General features: G+C 40.1%; 2 protein-coding genes across 5 annotated transcripts; one reads left to right on the plus strand and one right to left on the minus strand.

Moving 5' to 3' along the window:
• Positions 1 to 11,580: 11,580 nt before the first annotated feature.
• LOC111254270 (uncharacterized) lies at positions 11,581 to 22,508 on the plus strand. Of its 3 annotated transcripts, none has more exons than XM_086975131.1 (5): positions 11,581 to 11,883; positions 16,050 to 16,244; positions 16,589 to 17,558; positions 17,847 to 20,386; positions 20,749 to 22,508. In XM_086975131.1, the coding sequence occupies exons 2-5, from the start codon at positions 16,128 to 16,130 to the stop codon at positions 21,094 to 21,096; spliced, it is 3,975 nt and encodes a 1,324-aa protein (XP_086831257.1). In that variant the 5' UTR covers positions 11,581 to 11,883; positions 16,050 to 16,127; the 3' UTR covers positions 21,097 to 22,508. The 3 variants fall into 3 exon arrangements, 2 of the variants coding, with proteins under 2 accessions (XP_086831257.1, XP_022670655.1); XR_015317310.1 differs by lacking the exon at positions 11,581 to 11,883 and having other exon boundaries at positions 15,389 to 16,244; positions 20,749 to 21,227; positions 22,320 to 22,508; XM_022814920.2 differs by lacking the exon at positions 11,581 to 11,883 and having other exon boundaries at positions 15,389 to 16,244.
• On the minus strand, positions 13,310 to 15,320 carry LOC111254081 (cysteine-rich PDZ-binding protein). Of its 2 annotated transcripts, none has more exons than XM_086975156.1 (3): positions 14,874 to 15,320; positions 14,333 to 14,494; positions 13,310 to 13,628 (listed from the first exon to the last, which is right to left on the minus strand). In XM_086975156.1, exons 1-3 carry the CDS (start codon positions 14,880 to 14,882, stop codon positions 13,515 to 13,517), a joined length of 285 nt encoding a protein of 94 aa, XP_086831282.1. In that variant the 5' UTR covers positions 14,883 to 15,320; the 3' UTR covers positions 13,310 to 13,514. The 2 variants fall into 2 exon arrangements, with proteins under 2 accessions (XP_086831282.1, XP_022670309.1); XM_022814574.2 differs by having other exon boundaries at positions 14,910 to 15,315.
• Positions 22,509 to 22,792: the final 284 nt, after the last annotated feature.

Below are 22,792 nucleotides of genomic sequence, written 5' to 3' on the forward strand. Positions count from 1 at the left end.
TGCTTTACAATGTACCACCGTCAGGGTAGTTCTTTTCAGGTCCATCATTTTTTCTTATAGGGCTAAAGCCACAGCTTCTATGAATTAAAAAGTAATCTACAGCGGTAAGGTGAAACAAAACTGAAAATGCCTTACTGGAGTAACGGCAAAAATTGACGAGACGCTTTTCATGCTAACAAACAGGTTGAAAAATCAGCGATTACATGACACAGTGGTTCCAGATTAGTTAGGTGGAATTTGTGCCTATAAGAGGGGTGGTGTATATGCGGTCTTCCTACTGCTCCTAAAGACGCGTGACACGTAATATGAAGTGTAGTACGCGACACTCTCTTGAAACAGCTCGAACCGTGAGCTGTTCATTGCCTGCAAGCTGGATGGCAGATCAAGTCCGGAAAAACCCTTTATTTCTTTTAGGATTGCTTTCGCACAGGTCGACCCGCAGACGCCGAAAAGCAGCAATATATGTAGCGTGATCAACAGGTAACACGAAATAAAAAAAAAGGTCTTGGCGAAGGCTGAGAACAACGATACGAGTACGTAGTCCTCTTTGCCTCTCTTTTATTTTCGTCATCCTTGGTTCTCAGCTACTACCTTTCTTGTACATTAGCCTTCAACTTGTCCGTTTTAGCCCATCTTCGTCTCCTACACTAGCTTTAGATACGGGTACTACTGAGACCGCCCATGTCTATTTGCCTCTGTTTTGATTTTTTTTTTGGCTATCTTTCATTCTCGCACTTTGCACTTTTGCAAAATTCTCGTTCGGCTTTTTTCCTCCCCATTTCCTTCAACCTTGCCAGTTGCCCAACGAAACTTAAACTGCATCGTCTCGTCAGGCCATCCGGCTCATTGAGCCCTGCTGCAGCTGCAGGAGAACAGCGTTAGAAAACTTTGTTGTAAATAGCTGAGGCCAAAGCCTCAGGCGTTCGGCTTCCCTTTTTCTTACGCAGCCTATTTCTATCTACATCCCGTTGCTTTCAGCGTGATGGCTCGTTTTTTCCAAGTGGCTAGTTACTGTTTCCGCACCACTGCCCCTCCCAAAGAACGACCCTTTCGTCTTTGTGTTTAACAATCATTTACTCACATTATCATCGCGCGCATTACTTCCGAATCAATATACGCAAAGTACAGTCAGCGATAGTCGAATCTGGCCATATTTCCACATTGACATCCACTCCACTATCTTTCGGAGCCAAGCTCATCTAAACACAATTAACAAACCCAACAGCATTTTCGTAAACATGTATCAATGGCGATGGGAACGGAACGGCTATTTTCTTCCGGCTTAAGCATGTCAAACTTCGGTGTTAATGCTAACACGCTGGTGGAGAGCTATTAGTAGCGTGAATTTTCGGTGTGAGTTGCATCTTCCTTTACGTCTAATGTCAGGCAGAAAAAAAATGATGCATCATTGCATAAAATTATGCGATGAAATATGTAAATGTGTTTAATAAATATTAGAGCGATGAACGGCGATTAAACATTATTTTGCCTGTAAAGGTCAAGTTGCAAGTTAACAACTTTAATTTTAGCATGCTGTCCTTTAACCTTCCTTCACTGAGGATCAGATATTGAGTGTCTTTCCCAAGAATTTGGGGTGTACATAAGTTTAAGGATATATGGGCGATAAAAATAAAAATTCGGGCGACGTTGTTTGCCACAGTGCAGATGCGTTCAGACGCTATTCCTAATGCCGGAAGGAAGCGAGTTCTTCGTGGAACTAAACAGCAGCCTCATGATGGCGAAAAACAATGAATCGCCTAGAGAACTTAAGCGGGGATCGGCTATTTTCTGATGTAGCACGCGGGATAAACCCCTAACATCTTTTTCTCGATCTACGCTATTGCCGGTCTTCGTGGGGTTTCTAAAGAGAATCCGAGCAATACTTCTACGAAGCAAGCTGGAATAAATTCAATCAATAAATAAATGCACGAAAACTTATCAAAATTGTTGAAAAAGCCATTTCCGATACATTTAGATCTTTATAAAGGAATCTACGACCGCTTTGCAGAGCAAAATGTCAACTGCCAATTGGTTCGCTTAAATAAATATCAACGATCAGTTCGAATCTTTGATTTGCTACTAGCTCAAAGTTTGATTCAGCTTTAATTTCTTCCTATGTAACATATTTGAGCGACACTTGTTTAACAAATCTACATTTATTGATATCGCCTGTCGTACGCTTATACCTAGAAAGTTACTTTTAAATTAAAAGAGAAATATCCGTAAAATGACTAATAAGTGATTTAAGTTCTAAATTGAGGGTAGAACCGCAGTGAATGATGGTTATATGAAATGTAGCCTGATCGCCCGAAATAACACTTCTAGCACCTCCAAAGAGAATCGTTGAAATATCTATTTTGCTTTAGATCGAGTGGTCGAAGCAACTTATAAAAAAGAATACACATTTAGATGATCCGCCCTGATACATCGAAGTACGTTGATACGTCCCTAGATAGACCTATGGATAAGCCTGTGCGCCTGTATTGACACTTTTTACTATCATTCGTAATTCAATAGCCGATATCAATTCCAAACAACGAAACTCATACTCTTGTTAGTTTAGCGCAAACTTCATGATTGCAGTTACTGTCTAAGGAGACATCATGCCTTTGTGGAAGTTATTTTTCTGTATCTACGTTCTTAACGCTAAGACAAGATTTAATTTATGACAAAATAACTTTAGCTTTCTCCGCAAGCTCCAGTTTACCTCATTGCATTGATCTCTGTTTACTTCTGATTCTCTAATTATGACTTTTAACTGATTAGCTCTGCATGGCTGCCAATGTCGCCATCTTGCCTAACCGTTGCGTTAGAAATTTTCGAATTCTTCTATTTACTATGTTTTATATAATCCAAGCTTCATGCTTTCTTCGCCTGCCCAAGCGTTCTCCTCGCTCCACCCAATTTTGAGTTGAATTAAAACGAAAGCTGAGGGCTGCGGTAACTTCTATTAACCACCGCACTAATTGCGTCCTTGAACGAGAGTTAGGCAGCGGAACGGTCCCGCTTCCTCGCCGTTCGAGTTGTTTTCCGCGAGTAGAAAGAAAGCCATTCGTTTTCGAAGAAAGACGGCCGTAGCCCAAAAATGGAGAGGCAATGCGAACCTAACAGAGTTGACTGCTTCGGAGCTGATGCCAACCGCTTATTCTACATGGTTCAAGCGGCACGGAAGGTCATTTTTATGATAATGCGCGCAGCTACATACGAAGCCAACGATGGAAAAATAAGAGACCAACCATTGCTGGATCAGTAGGAGCAGCGCCCGCTGTGGTAACAACTACAGATCGCCGCAAGCCTTAAACCGCAAAGCAGCTTTCTGATAAACTGACGCAACGGGGGTGCAGTTGACTACTGGAGGTTTTTTTTTGTTGAACCCCTACTACTCCAATGTGCTGCTACTAGCATTCAGAAGGTCGCGCCATCCGCCCGCCTCAACAGTGGGTAGAGACAGATAACACCAATGGCTTTTTGGCAGCAAAGTCAAGTCCCCCCCGTTTTTCCTTGCTTTGGCGTACATAGGCACTTCGTAGCCTATGTCTGAGTCACTTTCCATCTCGCTGTCTTGCTCTTATCGCTCTACCCGAACTTAGCCTACCCTTGTTTTTCGATGACAGACCTTAGACAGTTCACAGAAGGGTGGCTTACCACTTCATCCAGCATCCTGGGCATACCATACTAAGGGACCGGACATATTGCCAAAAGTCGCGATGCCGGTACCACATATATATATATATATATATAGGATTTTGTGGTGACATCACCACCAGGACGATCTTGGTATTCCGCTTCGCAGTGCTTCGCCTTTTTCCGATGTGCCAGTGAGGCCATTGCTGCCCTACACGTGTTTACTGTTGATACCATTGGTCATTCAAAGCGACTACTCGAAGCTGCAAGAGATGTGTGGAGATGAGAAAAGCTCTTCAACTTACCATTCATCATCGTCCAGGCGAACATATGATATCGTACGTAGTGCATCCACATGTGAACTAGTATCTACCATTTCTAACGGCAGTACTGAACGTATAGAATCAAAATGCCTACTACGTACAAGTTCGAAATGGATTCTGATGATGATTTGGCCGGTCAACTGGATTCATCATATCTCAACCAACCGCTTTATTCAACCACTTCCAGATCCGTTTCATCTGGGCGTCATTTGAACCCCACCTCGTTCTACCCTTCTTCGCAAGTCCTATTTTTTTACACGACGTCCCGTTGATTTGTGTATGGTAACTCTGTTGTGTTTACTTTGTTCACGTCTTTAGCGGTTACTGCTAGAGGCGATAAAGTGCTGACTTGACATATCGCTAGCCGAAAGCTCATGCTGGCTAGGTCTGTTGCGCATTAAGATCACAGGTAGAATTTGTCATCCAAGCATCGTGTCAAGAGAAGTTGTGCCGGTCTGTTTGTTGCCGTTGTTGTTATTATGCCAATTTTCGTCCCATCTCAGGGCCCGTGGTATTGGACTTGATAAAACTGTAATACAATAAAGACACTAACTAATAATACGAGATTGGCCAGTAACCGAGGAAGAGCAGCCCTAAACGTCGGACGAAAGATAGTTTGGCTCACACACGACATTTTCAATATCTCGATATTTTACAGATACTCTTATATATCGCGCATAGTTCTCTATATAAATATTTCAGCATGTCTGGTATATGTGCATGTTAGCAATGGTAGTGGACACGTCAATGAACCCAATTTTCCATAACAGAAATTACTTATTTGACAAGAGCTCAAGCTATATATATGCACATGTCATAGGATTAGGCAAAAAGAAAACGTCTTAGGCAGCTGAGCCAGAGTTCGTGGGTAACGCAAATTTGAAATTAAATGATCGGGCTGGTTTTAGTTTAATGAATTGAAGTCTTGCCTTCTATACTTAGTTGTATCACTATTCAGAAAAGATCCAAGAGTTATTTGACGGCTCTCACCGTTAATGGACTATGCCTCGCGTTTGTCGTAGCCTGACGTTTAGCGATAACGAATGTTTGCTTTAGGACACTTTTAAAACCTTATCTAAATATAGCTTTACGAAATGTGTAGTATTCTTTAAATTCATGATAAATGAGTGAAAAGATCTGTTGAGCCTGCACGTATCTATTTCTTATAGCTCTTTTTTCGTTACCAGAACAAAACCACTCACGGTTCCCTGGAGTTGGTTTAATTTCAACATAAACCGATTCCATGTTAAGGTGTTAATGCGAGAGCATTTTTCTACCAATAGATGCTTGTTATTTTTATCGCTATCTGCTCTGTTCACGTTTAGATTGTATAATTATACTGGTGTATAAGCGGCCCTTCATCTACTACATTATCAAATGCGCTTAGGGCACTTTTGTGACAACAGTCACAGTGCTTAGCGGTTTTCTCCCTATGCCATTCATCTCATTCTATATCAATGTGTATCACGCTTTTATATAGTAATACATACTAAATCACCGAATATTCGCGAATCTATTTTGTAACAGTGAACCACATTAAATTTGGCAGAGATTCAAGCCCTGTAGAAGTTGTATGTCTTTTGCTAAACCAGCTGGATACATTGCGACATTTAATCGCTATCGTAATATCGAATAATTTATAATGTGCTGACACGGCGATGGCGTACAAGAGCACCGCTTGAGGACAACGTCGCTAGCGAAGCTCTTTCTGCTCTGATGAGGGGTATTGCGCATAGATCACGCTCCGGTTTGCAATGCAAAACAGTCCTGCCAGCTTCCATGCTGACTACGTTTCGCGATGCCGAATGTGTACTAGCGGCACGAGCCGCTTCTATGGAAGCTCATCAATGATCGTCGGAGCGTCAAAGCTCGCTTAGTCAGGGAACGTCTTTTCCCTGCGCGCATCGTCGACACGAGAGCAAAACAATTTTATCTCCGGACAGCAGCGGTGACCTGGCTGTATAAGCTTCGCAAAGGCTGACTCGCGCATTCGATGAATTAGTTGTTACAATATAGACGATGCCAGGTTGAGTCGAAAGACAAGCGGCTCGTAATAGTAAATAAGATGTCATAAATTTTGTTACATTGTAAATGGTAAAGCGACTGCTAAAGCCAAACACGATTTATATAGTACAGTCGCATAAACCCGAACCTCCCGAGATGTATTGGCAGTTTCAAGATATCTCAAAATTATATCCAGACAGCTTGAACTTCTGAGCCACGTTAATCGTATAGCCAACGTCCGATGTGCGTCCATGTCTACGCATAACTTTTCCAACTAACTGTGGTTAACAAGCCATTGTTTCTGGGGTCATCTATTATCCGAAATTACTATTATTACTGGAATTCTATCGCCATAAGTGGTCGTTGTTTTCATAAACGGCGAAAATCCTTATGTCAACCGCGCAAAAGGGTCAGCTTGAGTTATTAGTTCGACATATCTATTTGAATAGGCCTAAATAAAAAAAATTTTATAAGTGCGTGCAAGACAGGCTATCTCGTTATATAATTATAAACTTTTTCGCCCACACATGATGCTATCGTACGAGAAACCTTTGGTGTCGACATTAAAGGCCCTACTTTCGTCAAGAACTTCCATCTATAAAGCTCACCCAAACTTCGTTGCTCCTTCTAATCGGCTATCAACCGGATTCACACGAATTCGGTACGTGTGGACGCGTCCTGCCCGCAGGCTGTAGGCTGAACATCGTCTGGACCCAGAAATATAAGCTCCAAGCTGCCCGTTACATGATCTACCGACCTCCATAATTGAACAACTCATCTCTATATAATTGTTATGGAACGATCTAGTTTGTTGTTGTGATGATGAATATAGCCATCGTATAATAACATAACTGCTATTGCAGGTAATCTGTGCAGATTTTGCAATTTGGCAACGAATTCTATGTTCATATAATTAAATATCGGAAACGTCCGCTTTTGCATCAGCAGGACAAACACGCCAACGTATATGCTGTATATAATTAAGCTTTACTCGTTTTGCCTAAGTCGGTTTACCTATACCTCCTCAAATTGACAATACTTTTTGCTTATTTTCGTGTGTCTTCACCACAGTACGTATTTGACAAGCGCAATCTGTTTTAAGCGTGTCACAGACATATTTTTTATTAACTTTTTAAAAAAACGCCGGACAGCAATATTTACTATCTGATGCCTTTATTTGTCCGTCCGATAACCTGATTTACAATGTAGATTTAAATTGTTTTACCTTCCCATAGCCATAGGTATGCATCTGACCGGGAATAGGCGGCCATTTGCAGCCCTCAGCAGAGTAAAGTAAATGTAGTCAAGCTAAATCAAGCGAAACTCACTGCAAATGATATGCTCAGAAGGGGGCACAGGCCAGGCAAGAAACCCAGCGGAATGACTGGCACAACGACTGCGGCCAGGAGGCAAATCTGTATGTTGTTTGCGCACCTATATGCTCGTTGCATACACAACCAATAATGATAACTCTATCCTGTTGAATATTACCGTACGTAAACGTGGAGTGCGAAAAGGAGACTGACACAGTATCACATTGTGTATGGCGTCTACAGACAAAATCACAACAAAAATACGTTCATTTTGTTCCTGTTTGAATTGAATCCAATCATACCGACTGAGAGCGAGTGAATGAACGGATACTTTCGCCCCCTGTGGTTCAATGTTTTCTAATACTTCATAGAAAACGAGCCACTGCCTCTTCTGTTGTGGTTGGACAGAATTTGTTCACCTTCTTTTTGCCTCGTGCACTATGTCCGCAAAATTGCCAGAAATTACCAGAAAAAAAAATTTATTTAATTTGGTCCTTTCGTAACGTTCACAAGCATCGCTACTAGCCGGCTGAATATCCATTTAGGCTTTTTACTTGATTTATTCTTTTCTCGGTTTGGATCACAATAAGAAAATAAGCGTTCTATTTCCAGCGGACAACTGCTAAACCAAATGGTTCGCTTTTGAAAATGATTGATCACTATAAATCAAATCAAATACTCTTGAAAATAAGTTTGGAAAGTTGGGAATATTTTAAATCTATTTACTCGTACTTCGAAATTGGACCCGACATCCACATGGTATAACTGAAATGAAAAGGAAAATCTGCATAAGGTCGCAATCAGTTTCGGAGCTAGCACGATATTTTCAGCAATGCTAAGCGCAGAACAAATCCGCTTCTTTTCGTATACTTTCAATAACGGTACATGTTTATCCATCAGTTTGACGCGCCGCACCGATCGTACTGTGCGATATCTCGATCGTATTTCTAATCCTTACTAATAATGGTAATAATACGTATGGATAATGGTAATATAAGTAATAATAAGGGGAACTTTAGACTCGTCCGCCATTAGGACGACATTAAGCACTAAAAGAGTCCCTGCGATCGATTTAGGCTGCATAGCCTGAAACTGGCTGTCTAGAGCGGTTCTTTGCTAGCTTAAGAGAATATGTGTAAAAGAGAAGTAGAGAGTGATGGCCGTAAGTGCAGCTTGCTGTCATCTTATAGGCTTGTTCTGCTATACGGATATGTTTACCGAGCACAGTATATTACCAGCACGCCTAATCATGTCATTCATACTCAGGACAAGGACATTCGGCTTATGTATACGTTCGCTCGGTCAGTATATATCACACATGACAGAGAAACTAACACAGTTGCCGGACCGATAATGCACATTAATTCTACTGTCAAAATATATGGTAGTTGCATTCAAGCACAGCAAAAGGAGTGGGAGATTTTTTTCGGCATAGCACTAGACAATCTACTCGGTACCGGAGTCCGTATTGATCACTCTGTCTAGTTCATAATTTTTTCGGTCACGCCGTTATACGAAACGTGAATGGTACACGAACAATAAATCGTATAGCTTTCCATATCAATTTCGTCCTCCTGAACTAAGAACGATTTAGGACACATGACCCGCAGTACTGTAGGACTCCTTGAATTAAACCTAAAGTAAAGCTTTTCTGTGACTCGCACTCATTTGACCAACTGATATGGAATTAGGATGGGATAGAAAACACTGAAAACTTACAGTGGCAAATTCACTGCATTCATCGCTTTACCATCGCGCTAATGATAGAAATAGAATACGAATCAGCGATTGTTCTTCTGCGTGTTAGCTCACCTTAGGCTAGTTACATCTGTACGCTATCTTCTAATTGATATTCATCTAGCCATCAACAGATCATCCGTACTTGCAGACATTGTATTCTATTAGGCAATATTTTTCCATATATAGAGTATAGTTATAAATGACAGACAGTTGTAACCCATGCACAACGGCTAGCGTAATTACTATCTAGCGAGTTATGTGTTTTGTCGTTGTATGAATTGGAAAAAAAGGGCCGCTTTTCAGGAACAGATTCCATACACTGAAAGCATTAAAAGTTACTTTGATGTGCTACTTGGGTACGTCAAATTGTCCACATAAACCCTACTTGCACTCAAAAATGTTACGAAAATATACGTGCTGCATTGGGATAAGCGAAGAAAAAGCCAAAGATTCAACAAAGTTTGGAATAAGGTACTGAAGGTACGCAACGCAATTTATATTACCTATTCCAACTGTGGCGCTCCGTTATTGAGATCGCAATACTGTCTATAAGTTATTGAAGCTTAACTTATCGTATGTATCTAAACTATTGTCGGTACAACTAGATCATTTGGAAGGAACATGTTCCTTTTCTCTTATTCGTTCGCTATTTATAGTCGAAAAGATAACGGATCTTTTTGTTTTAAATTATTATCCCATTCCTCTATATATCGTAACCATTATAACCTATGTATTAAAAACGTGCTTATTTTATAGTAGGGTATTTAATAACGACTATTGATGAAAATGAACAATATCAACAATGATTACCCACAAAGATAGCATGTGCCTTTTTAGGCCATGATCTGTGGAACGTCCAGGTAGGCAAGTAAGCGTGAAGAATGAAGTTACTTTTTTTTTTGTAACGACCAAAATCGAGCTGCCATTTCGTACCCTCTGTATACTAACTCTTTATTACAATATTGTTCGTAGTAGCGTCTCTCACCTTCGAGGTGACCTTTCCTTTTTTAATTCCCTTCATATATACATGTGTATATATATATATACGGGAGGGAATGATGCGTGTGAATTGGGTAAATCGTTGGTGGTTTATTTTTCATAACGGACATGTGCTCGTCCGCTACCCCTAGCAGAAGAAAAAAGTTAGTTGTTGATAAAGCAAAGCAATAAGCTTATCATACCGAACAACCATGTGGGGCTTTAGCGAAGATCAGTTATTTTCTAATTTTTTCTTTCATGCGGCTTCTGAAAAATCGACTAAAAGGGTTAGATTTGAAGAAATCGACAAGTCATTAAAAGGTCTGAAAAGGCACCTTTTGATACAAAAACTAACGGCCGTTTTAGAAAGGAGAACACTAATCGCCTTTTGGGTGGTCCAGAAATGCTCATGATTAGTCTTTTTGAAACCCTTTGGCCGTTGGCTTCTGCATTTTTAGAATTTCTGGCCTGCTATCAGCCCAAGGCTTAAATTCGTTGCAATTTTTTAAGCGTAACGTATTCGAGCAATACCTTAGCGAGTTTATGCGTAACAACGTCGCTTGATGCGCGGTAAAATCATCGATTAAAAAAGAGGCATATTAAAAATGACCAGCTAGTGGTTTTTGCAGCAAATTTACGGGCAAAAATTTTGACATGAACATTGTCTACTGTCCCAGTTATTTCTAAAACTGTCCTCGTTAGTCAAAAAATGTATATATGTACAAGCTGCACTTTTCGAAATACTCTATTTAAATTTAAGCACTATTATAGGTACCTTGAAGGTGTTCATTAATTTCTACGGAATAATTCCTTTGATTTTAAATTATTAATGTTTAATTGCAAGGCCATTCGTTCTTTCTATCGACGTCGAGCTTCTTGGTTTCTGGGAAAGTACTGAACGTTCTTTTGCACTCAAGGACGCACCGGTGGGGTCTTTGCCAGTAATGAATTCAAGTTATCGCTTTTTTCGACAGAATGTCAGCTTTAATCTGCCTGATGCCGCCTTCAGCAAGCACAATAATTTGGGACACCCTTTCTACTATAGTCATATTGACCTTTTGTTCCTTTGGGACGTACATGAATGCTTTCGTATTTTGATATGCTTTTTAATCCTTTTTTGTAAATGTACATAGACAATCACTATTTAAGTACGCGAAAAATGTGCTCATTGGCAATTGCCCAGAATCGATACTGTCGCTTTTGGTAAACCGCAACCTCCATAGCATCAGAGAGTTTTTCGAGGAACAAATGTTGGCAATTTGCCATTAGAAATAAATATGAGATATAGTTTTCTACCTCTGTAAAAGCCTGCGTGCCCACTGGCAACGGAGCTCAAGCGTTCAAAATAGAGAACGTCCATTTCTAGCTGTTTAAGGTAGTTAAAAACATTTCTCTGATCAGCGCTTTTTGAAGGATTGTGAGTACATTTTGGCAAACCGCTTCCGTACGTATTTTTTTCATATGGTTAGGTATTGTTCAAAGCACTCAGATTCAGCTATTTGCTCGTCAGATAGGATATCGATTTGTGTTTGTTCGACTGGGGTACGTCGCTTCAAGCATGGCAGCCGTGCTATGCCATATTATAAACCGATCATGAATGTCCTAGGTCTAAGCTTTGATAAGCGTGTAAATAGTTTTAGGTAAAATTGATTGCTTTTCTCAGCAGCAAAAATCAGATTATTTAGGTAGGCCTGCATGGTGCCAGCTGAGTCGTCATGGATCAGCAGCGGCGTCAAATGCCAGCAGGGCTACGTAGTTGTGTGTTCTCCACAGCTTGCCTGCATGATACTACGTCGAATGCGAAGACATGGCTCACATCACAAAACTGACTGGATCATTAGAGTCTTTATGAGCATATGTGCTCCTTCTAGCTAACGCGAACAGTGTTCGAGGTAAATCGAGTAAGTAGATGAAGTTCATGTTCAAGTGTTTATTGGCAAATTTGCTATTTGCCGAAAAAAAAAACGGAATTTTTGCCACATGCAAAAAAATCGCTGAAATAGCTGCTCTTGTTAATATACGGTTCTAGTCACAAAAATAAGAAAAATTCTTAATTTTGATGCGTCATTGTGCATATAAATGGAGACCGATATAGCAACAACATTGCTCACATCCGTTCGAAGACCTAAAAACAAAAAGCTTGCTAATTTATACGCTACAAGATGTATAAAGATATCAATAGTTATAATGTCGACAACTATTTGGACATTTTACGCGAACCTGTTTTTATTTTGCCTATGTCGGAGCAGGTAATTCTAATCAATTCAAGTTTTAATGTTTTTCGTATAAATTACACAAATACATTTTACCTGGAAAAAAAAGCTTTCTAGGGATGTTTTTCTGTACCTAGGTGTAGATTCTTGATTTTCATCACATTAATTAGGAAAGCATAAAAAGCTCAGCCAAAAAAATGACCCAGGAGAAGTTAAAAGTTCAGAGTCAGATTAAAAGTGTTTAAAAGTGCTAGCTTTAGCAAGATGCCGGAATACCATTCATCGGTCCTAGGTAAACAACAAAGCACGTTTAGACAATACAACATGGCTACATCTGAACACCGTGGCGTATACCCATAGTGGTTAGAGGCATGACATAACACCTTTCTTAGTACCTATTTGATACGTGGACTTAAAAAGCACTTTTTTTTTAACGGGCCGACTTTCTCGGCATAAGACACAAACAGAATGAATAATAATAATGAATAGAACACTGAAAGCCAGTATTTCAATTGGCTGAGGAAAGAGGCCTGATGCTTCTGCTTCTATCAGTGACTGAAGGGGTATAATTTGCACCAGCCCTATGATTGTACGAGAACTGTCGTTTACAACAGCTCTATTAAACTTTTTCAATATGAGTGTCGGAGGTGGTACGTCACTGAACGCGTAGCCACGAAATTAAGATTCGCCATCTAGTTCTGACTCAGCATGTTTTAAAGTTCGGTTGCGGTTTTCATTAGCAAAACAGCTCATCGTTACATCTACCCAATACGAATAAAATTCTGTTTTAATAATATTGGTATACTCAGTATTATAGTTGTCTGTGGAGAGACTGTTAAGACACTTGCAGAACAATACTCACTTAGCTTTTTAAAAAAAACAGTGAAAAACCGTTTCGGCCTTTAAAACTGTACACAAAGTCGCTAAAGTTAAGACCAAAAAAAAAAAGTTCAAGTTCCTGCTGGCTAAGAAATGCGTATTATTCTAAAATATATTTTTCATGGACTTTCTATTCACTAACTATCGTTCTTGTTGATGATCGATGATACGATAAGTGTTCTTTTTCTTAAGCATTTAACCACAATAGTTTGAAATTTTGAAAAAGACCGCTAAATCATCTGCCAAAAATGCAGCTAATTTTATTCACATATACACAGAATGTATTTTACATATATGCAATTGATGTACATATTAAATGTATGGTTCACGAACATACTCCCGAATACGACTAGGTAGATGGAGAATTTTTTATCTTTAACATATAATTGTCACACCTTATTTGACATTTCTCTTCATTGAACGACTTTTCATGATGCACACTAAGTAGAACTCTGTCGATAGTTTTTCGTGTCAAGTATCTTTTTTCCACACATGGCGCAGATTCCCTTTTTGTACGCACAACCTTGACAGTAGTGCGAGCCAACCTGATGCACCTGATTACAAAAAACAACCTTGGTTGGTTAGACAGAGGAAGCTTTACGTCCGTCTTACATTACAAGACAACTTTGACCTCCACGAATTTGCAGGTATTACTTATTCGATCATTAATGAATAATTAATAACGCTGATGTACGCTACTTAACTATAAGCATTGGCATATTTATTAGAAAAAACTAATTTTAACAATACGAGTTGTTGAACCCGTCTTCAAAACTGTCGGCACGAGTATCTATTATATACACACACTGTTGAGCCTCTGTACTATTTAATGGCTGTTACTACTCAACCAATGTGATTATGGTAACAAAATGCAGCGTTGTCCATGGCCACACATGTTCGACACAAACCCCTAGTAGCCATATAGGTATCTATACCTATATATATATATTATTAAATCCGTTAAGATATGAAACTTTAGTGTAATGAAATATACAAAACTTGGTTCATTCAATAAGTTGCATGAACCTTCAATACCTTGTCTTTATATATTTAAAGAATCTTCAAATTTTACGTTTTCCAGTCGTTAGAATATAGAACAAGGTTATTACAATAGATCATATTATATTATACTAGAACAAGGAAGTACTGAAGCCAGCGCTTGTTCGATCTAGTGAACAGCTCGACCGTTCCACCTTCGCCTTCATGAAGGTCAGTGTACGATCGAACGATTTCCTACGTAACGCATGCACGCACGTACCTTTGTTTTACAAATTCGACAGGCATTAAAAGATGTTGTGTATGGATTAAATTTGTTTTTCCGTTGACTTAGTGCTTTGTTCTCGTTGAGTTTGCGCCCACCTGAGGTACCAGCTGGCCCCGCAGCAAATGAGCCCGCCTTCCACGGCTCCGGCGTACAAACCTATACGAGTCATTGTAAATTGAGACATTTCAATTAGTTAAGAGACTTGCTTTTTTAACATTACCTAACCGTGAAAGTCTTCATGGTTACGCTGAGATTGCTTCTGTTGTTTCTACGGTCAGTTTGTTGTGCATCAGTAATAGGCTTACTAGGATGAACACGTTCACTAATACATTATTCGGGTAACATTTTTCAGTAATGTTAGAGAATCAATTCCGCATTGAGGATAGAAGTTGACCGTAATTCTTTATTTAAGCCACTACGATGTAATTCAAAATACGAATATTTACAAAATCAAATGATACGTTACAGGCACACACAAAGTCTGACGAGTCATGTGCCTTATTTACTCTGATAGCACACTATTCTGTGCACCTACTTGATTCATTTTTCGTTGTTTTCTTTTTCATCTCACCTTTTCCAGCTTCTTTTCGCATTTTTCACACACCATTTTTCGGTGTACGATTATTCAATGCACGAATGAAAATATCAGTGCACAGTGGACCGCATTAAACAAGTGCATTGTTAGAGTTTTTGCCCTGCTCGTAAAATGACGATGAAATGTTTTTAAGCAGAAGATTGATTAAATGTAACAGTCAGATTCCGATGCGACAATTTTTCGCTGAAGAACATCCGCTGAGACAGTGCTTTCTGTACTGGTACGGGAGCTTGACACAGCTTCTGCAATTCAATAAGCATCGCTGCAAAAGTTAAATAATAGAAAAGCGGTATACTGTTGATAACCTTCGATCTTCGAATGCCGGTCGCGCCGAAGATCTACTTAACTATGCCCAATTCACAACAGACAAGTCGATCATCAACAAACAATATGTAAAAATTTGGAACCTTCGAGTGCTTAAACGACGGAACCAGACGTCACACAACTTTCTAGCAACTGCCATGCTTACATAAAGGATTATAATCAAAGGCTATAGTTGTCCCTGTTATGTTTTATAAGAATGCTCGTAATTAAGTAGAGCAATGGCGAAGCTCAACGATATCCAACGTATCGGCGACTTTTAATAGACCTACTGAAACGATTAATTTTGAGAAACAAATAAATGCAACGTGCGGTCTAATATAATATGAACTTACACTAAAATTCAGCGCATAGAAGTTAAACTGTCGTCGAACAGTTGATTCTCATACTGATAAATCGGGTTTAAAGATTTCACCGGAAACTCTATAGTACATGCATTATTACAAAACAATGTCGAATGTGTTCGACTGTGTTGCTAGGAGACCGGGTACGCTTTGTGGGTTCGCTCCCCCAGGGGTTTAATTTTGCATTAAAAATATTTTCTCGTTGGCTAGCCGAGTTCGAGTAATAGTTGTATGAGAGCCAACAAAGGCGATGTACGGTTCGATTTTAAACATCTCCTCTCTAATTTAGGTTGAAATTAATGACAGAAGTGTAGCACTTCGAAGTACTACGATGACTGTTCTGGATTGGACTTTGCTAAGGTCAATTCGATCTACGCTAAATGTGGAGCATGCTGATGAGTCTGAACTTCAGAAAATCGAAGATGCGGCAGATGAGTTTAATAAGTTACAGGGGGCCGATGAAGTGCAAGACGTGCACGATCTACAAACACTCGTCGGTGTGGCGCAGAAAGTCATCAAAATTAAAACGATGCAGGCTGAAGCGGCTATCGAGGAGCTCGAGACTGTAGTTAAATATTCGGGAATGGCTGACGAAAATGAACGTTTGAAAAAGGAGATTGCGCGGCTGAAAAGCGGTGATTTACAGGTGAGGCTCGGAGCAACATCAAACGTTTAGCCTTATAGTTGCTTAACAGCGTACTCAAATGAAACCATTTTCAGTTGTTATTATAAAATAAATATACTCAAAACACTAGTCAGGCTCCTTATATCAAAGCTAATGCAAGCGAACCGTTCTGCTCACAATATTAGTAGCATGTCCATCTATGGTATGTATGTGAGAAAATGCCGTTGCAAGTGTCGGCCAATGAAAAGAATAGTTGAACTTCTATAAGGAACATTTATCTGTGTACTCTTGCCGAGGAGAGTAAACATTATAATAATCTATGGTTGAAATAATAATAATCTGAGAACCTTATTCGGCCTTTTCAGAATGACGAAGTTGAGAGTCAGTTGAAAAAGTTAAAGAACGAGTTGGACGATGTACAGATAATGCTGAAACGCGAAAAACAAACTTCGATAAAGTTTGAAGCTCTTTATGCTGAAGCTGAACGAGACCGTAAATCGCTGCAGGCAGAAATGCTTGCACTTCAAACTGAGCTAGACGAAAAGATTAGGGTTGTTGAAAAACAAGAGGTACATGCCACACGGCAAGTGAACGAAAAGCGGGTCATCGCCAAGCTTAAGGAAAAGAACGATCAAATAACGAAGCTTATGCTTGCTTTACAAGAGGAGGAAAGTGTTAATGACGACTTGAAAAGTACCATTGACCAGCTTAGCGCAAAGCTCCGCGATGCGACTATAGAAATCAATCAGTCAGCCGATCTGATTGAGGATCTGAGAAAAACAAATAGTGCGTTAATACGTCAAGTCGAACAGAGTGGCCGAGAGATCGCCACCTTAGAAGGACTTGTCGACGAATATATGAACAAGATTAACGAGCTCGAAGCTCTCCAGCCAGAAGACGTAGATAGATCATCGAGGAGCAGCTCCGGTGATCGACTCGATACGTGGCGAAAGATACTCGAAGCAAAAAATGCTGAAATTCACGACCTTCAAATTCGGGTCGTCCGCCTGCAACAGGAATTAGACTCTGTTCTGTCCTTGACAACTACGTCTACATTAAATGTGCTCAAAAAAGCGATCTCTGAAAAGGATCAGCAAATTAAAAGTTTAGTTGACAATTTAGGTCAAGCCACGTTGGACATAGAAGACAATACGCGTATTATTGAAACATTAAAAGGCGAATTGGTTTCTGAAGGCCAGAGCCACAATGATGAGAGGAAAGACAGGGAACGTTTACGAATAGCAGAAGATATGAATGCTGATCTGGAAAAGCAACTACTTGATCGAGAGGAACAACTTGCAGAAGCTCTACTAGTGGCCAGAAAATACGAAATGGGTAAGTTTACCTTTTTATTTTCATGCACAATGTGTATTTCACATTTTCGCTGCTGGGATTCAATAAATTTTGTTTTATTTTAGTAAACAAACTCATCTTGGCAATGCAGTGCCTTAGTAATGTCGAACAGGAGCCGTGAATGCTGACGTTGATAGAGTCTAGGAGCTTGGAGACAGTCCGCTTAAGCCAATAATAGACCTTGCATACGACAAGCTTCTGAAGAGAGAATTAGTTATCTATTTTAACTGAGTTGTTTAACTAACTAACTACCATTATATTGTACTGCAGGTGTATATGGTTTATCCGATGCCGTCACTGAGGTCCGAATATGTAAAAGAAAAATCGCATCCCGTGATAAGAACATCGCCAAATTGCAGGACCAGCTAGCTGAAAGCTATGTGGAAATTGAGCGGCTTACCCGTGATAATGAACAGCTCTGCCAGGGACTCATACCACCTTCGAAAAAAGCTACCCAAGTTCAACAAGGACAGGACAACATCGAAGCTGAGAAAACCATTTTAGCTTTAGAAGATGAGATCCTTGCCCTCAAACAAAGTTTGCGCGATTTGCAGAGAAACCTCGTTGACAATGTTCATAAAATCTCTTCAGACTGGAGTCAACCCTGGGATAAAGGTACCCAGATCTCCTCCCATGAAAGTCTGGATGAAAGGGATCTCAGCCGTAGCCAGATTTCCCAAATACCTTCTAAACGTCAAGATTCGCAGGATAACGATGTAGAAGGCAACGGCTTGATTGGGTACAATGATGTACAAGGAGAGAATCAAAAGCTAAAGGAATTTTTAGTCCAAATTCTTGAAGCCCTTCAGAAGCTCAATAACCAGAGGGGAGCAAAGCAAATGACAAATTCTTCAAGCCCTTTAATTGCTAATAACAAGTCAGCCGAAGATAAACAAGTTGCACCACCCACACCCATTAAGCGAAAACTACCGAAAGAAATGCCAATCGAAATGAAGCTTTTACGTGAGTTTGTATCTGAAGTATTGGATGAAAATCAAAATCTCGCTAATGACCTAGACGTCATTCGGATGTCGACAAAAGCAAACCGTGAAGAAGAGAAGTTAGTTGTAAAACTGTTTGAATCAGCTCAGCAACAAGTTCTCAGGCAACGATCCTTAATCTCTGTATATTCGGGTGTACTTGCTGAGCAGCTGGCGTACGCAGATTGCCTGCAGGAAGTCTATCGCAGACAGTTACAAGCGCTTAGACAGGGCACACAGGACAGGAGTCTGAAGATAAATCTTTCATATAAAGTCAACTTCGATTACACTGCTGAGCTGAAACAGCAGGTATACCAACTAAACAATGACATTGTAGCGCTTAAGAAAACCTTACAGGACGAGCAAACGATCGCAGCTCAGGCGGCAATTGATGATCAGACCGAAAATATGTTCATGCTTGAGAAGTTACGCATGCAAATCGAAGCATTAAGTAAACAACATCTCAAAGGTCAGAGGTTATTAGCAGAACGCGAAAGTGAGTTAATTCAGGTAAACGAAAAGTTGCGAAAGTCTCAAGTAACCTCTTACCCCACTCAAATTGCGACAACAGCATCGGAGGCCGACGCAGAAAGTTCAGTAACGACCGGAGCAAACTCAGACGATGATACGATTCAAGAAGAATCCCAAACCGAGTCGGAGCGCAGTGTCTCGCACAGCTTCTACCGTCGAATGGACTCGTTGCGCGAGTACAACCGAAAGCTATGCTCGGAACTTGCTGATGCGAAAGATATCCTCAAAAGGACTCAGGACGCATTAAAGATCAAGGACATAATGCTCAAGGAGGTTAATAGGCAGCAGGCTGCCTGTGGTAACCTTGAGCAGAAAATGAAGGTCATGGAAATTTCACTTGACACTACAAAAAAGCTTCTTGGTCACAAGGAACAAACCCTGGAAAGATATCGTCAGCTAGTCACTGACCTTAAACAAGAGTTGGTGTCCGTTAAAGTCAAATGTAACTCAGACCTCCAACAACTGGAGAATACGCGTATGAACGAATTGTACCAAGCCAAAAAACAGATTGCTGAAATTACAATGAAAACATTTCATCATCAGCAGTTGGCTCTTGACAATGACGCGGTCCCCGATCAAGAGTCGTTTGAAAAGATTCTTGCAGAGAAACAAGTTCAGATTGTTCAACTACAAAACAAGTTAAAATCCTTTAGCACCCTTGAGTTTGGACTGAAGAGTGAATTAGAGCAAGTCAAGGACTCGAACCAGAAACTGCGCGAAAACATCATGGAAGCACAAGAGCGATTACGAACTTTTGAAAGACTGAAACAGCCAGTAGCACCGGTGCCGCTGGAGGTAGTAGAAATGATTGTTGCATCCGACCCTTTGTTTGGAACCGTAGAACACAGTGCAGAGCAAAAAGGTTCAGAACTAGAAAAGGAACTATCTCAGCTAAAGGAGAAGCTCTCTACAGCAGAGAATAAGATAGCTCGCCTTAGGAGTGCGCTTGATGACGCTAAAGGGAAAACATCAACTTATGAGGAAGAAATAGAGCGACAAAACGCAAAAATCGAGCAACTACGCAAGATCCAGAGCCTGAAAAGGACCGACCCAAAACGAATAAAGGTTCTAGAAGATGATATTGAAAATCTACGGCGTCAATTATACGAGGCTAAACAACAGCGTGCAGAGAAATCTTATGACGAGATTGAGAAGCAGGCCAAACAAACCGTTGAGGTTGCTCGTTGGGAGGAAGCGAAAAAATGGCAGATGGTAATAGAGGGACTCAAGGAACAACTTAAGGAAAAGGACGTTGCTATCGAGCGGTTGGAATCGGCACAAACATTGCTTCGTGCACAGGTACATTTGCTGTTTTACGTTGTTTAAATTATTAGTGTGATGAAAATATATTAGTGATATCATTGCTCCGTTAAGAAAAATGATAGACCGTTTCACACATTTTTTTGTGTGAAGTTGAAGCCTATGATCTTAAAGAGTTATTGTATGCTTTCAAGTCGGTTGAATTTATTAACGTACTAGAATTTGCATTTTTCTCTCAAACATTACTTGGCCATTTATTGAATGCAGTAGATATGCCCACTAAGCCATCGCTATAATATCTGCTGTTTGTAAATAGATTGTTGGCAATCAGCCGCTTTTTGTACACGCTTACACATCTGTATTAAACAAGCTAGCTACAAAAACAGTTTGCACCATTTCAGATTGTTCGCCTAGAAAAAGAAAAATACAAACTCCTCGATCGAATAAAAGCCAGTGCCACAGTTAGAAGTGAACACTTACAAACGATTGGCGCGCTCTTGAAGAAGATTCAGCAGCTGGAAAAGGCAGTCGTGCACCACCAGAAGCCCCTGAAAAAACACCGCTCGAAGGAGAATCAAATTGTTCCGATTCTAGTGAACCCCCTGTCCCCTCGACGTCGCAGAGGAAAACGCAAAGTCAGTTTTGACGCTTCGGTTGTCGACAACGAGCCGTCAGTCAGTGAGCCCGAAGAGCCGGATAATAGTCGACTCGAAGACGAACCAATGCCGTCCAATCTTGATTGCATGTAGGGTCCGAGTTACGCTGCTAACAGTGCAATGGCATCAACTTTCTAACAACTAAGGTAACGTCTGCGGTAGGAAATTGAACGGCCGTTGTGGCAAGGTGGTCAGAATACTACATGCAACGACTTGAGTTTCAGGTGAGACTCAATGCCATTTCAAATATAGCTAAAATAGTAGATAATTATCGCCCGTTATGTGAATAAATCTTAGTTCCTAACCTTCCGCAGGCACTATTACCCATTTTGGCTTATTGTCGTAAAGGTTGGCCATACTGGAACGGGCAACTAAGTAATAATTAAGGAAAGTTCGTCCTATACCGCTGGAAGCTAGGAATTTGTCGAAGTGTATACTAATATCCTAAGTAATCGATGCGGAAATATTGTCCGTCAATATTCTGAACGAATACTATCGATCGATGATCATCATGGTACCTACCAAAGTGATTTGAAGCTAATAAGACAATGTCAATTCATACGTATACTCCTATAAATTTGATGCAGATGGCTAATATTATTAACACTTGTAATTTCCAATTGGGTAAAAATGAGCTTCCTTTTGTGAATATCTGCTGGCATATGTCCGAATACTGCAGTATATGCATATAATGCTGTCGAGGCCTACGCCCTAAGAAGCCAGATGACTATGATTCGTAATATTCACAAGATAGACTACTTCGAGGAACTTATTAAGTTCGAAAGATGCAGAGTCATAGTATCAAATCTAGTAGTGTTAAAGTTTGCTGAAGCAAGAAACACACTATTATATAAACTTATGAAGCGCATCTCATCCGACTTCTTGAACCGAATAGCTAGCTGCCCATTGTATAAAAGGGATTAATTGAGCAAAAGGAACTTTATGTATACGTGGCCTACTTGCCTCGAAGATATAGTTCTCTACAGTAGGAAACCATCCTTTGAAATGTATTTTGCCTAACAAAAGGATAAAGGAAGCACAAGTCAATTTGTTTGCCTCGCTAGAAGCAAAAATCGCTGGCGGACGCTACACAGGCTATATGAATGACCGTAAAGCCTTCTGGTTGTGTAGAATAGAAAAAATAATCGAATTCCTCGTAACTGTACGCACACTTCTCGAGATAGTTCTATGTATTTGAAGGGAAAATATTGACACATTAACCCATGTATATATCCTTATTAACCCTAAAGCTCATCGTCACATAATTCGAAAGAAACGTAACACATTTTGATTATAAATTCGATATTTATAAATAGATGCTGCTCATCTATAAAACTATTCGTCACAAACTCGCAAACATCCTCTACAATGCAACAACATGAACGGAAAAAATAAGTAGGCGGAGAAATGCTGCAATACCGGAAATAGGCCTCTGCAACTAAAACAAAAAATGGGGCACCACGATTTTTTGTACTAATGCCAAAAATAAAATTATCTGAGGTATAGCCACTGCTGCACTTATTGTGAAGATATCAAACGTTCCCGTTTACAGAGGTCTAATTCCTCGATTGGATGCGCTAATCTCCCATCAGGTGCACCAATATATTTGACGGTCGCAGTACTCCAGACGTGTTTACTTGCTTATAAATGGCGTTGTTAGTTAAGGGTATTTACACATTTGTAATTATCGCTTCGGCATAGTAACTAGTTCTGTAGGCAATGTCTGAAAGGTGAAGAAAACGCAGAAGGCATTCTAACGATGTACAGCGTACTTTTGAGAAAATTTAAG

This window comes from Varroa destructor, unplaced genomic scaffold, assembly GCF_002443255.2.
Source record: "Varroa destructor unplaced genomic scaffold, Vdes_3.0 BEIS01000007.1, whole genome shotgun sequence".
In the NCBI taxonomy this organism is placed as follows: Eukaryota; Metazoa; Arthropoda; class Arachnida; order Mesostigmata; family Varroidae; genus Varroa; species Varroa destructor.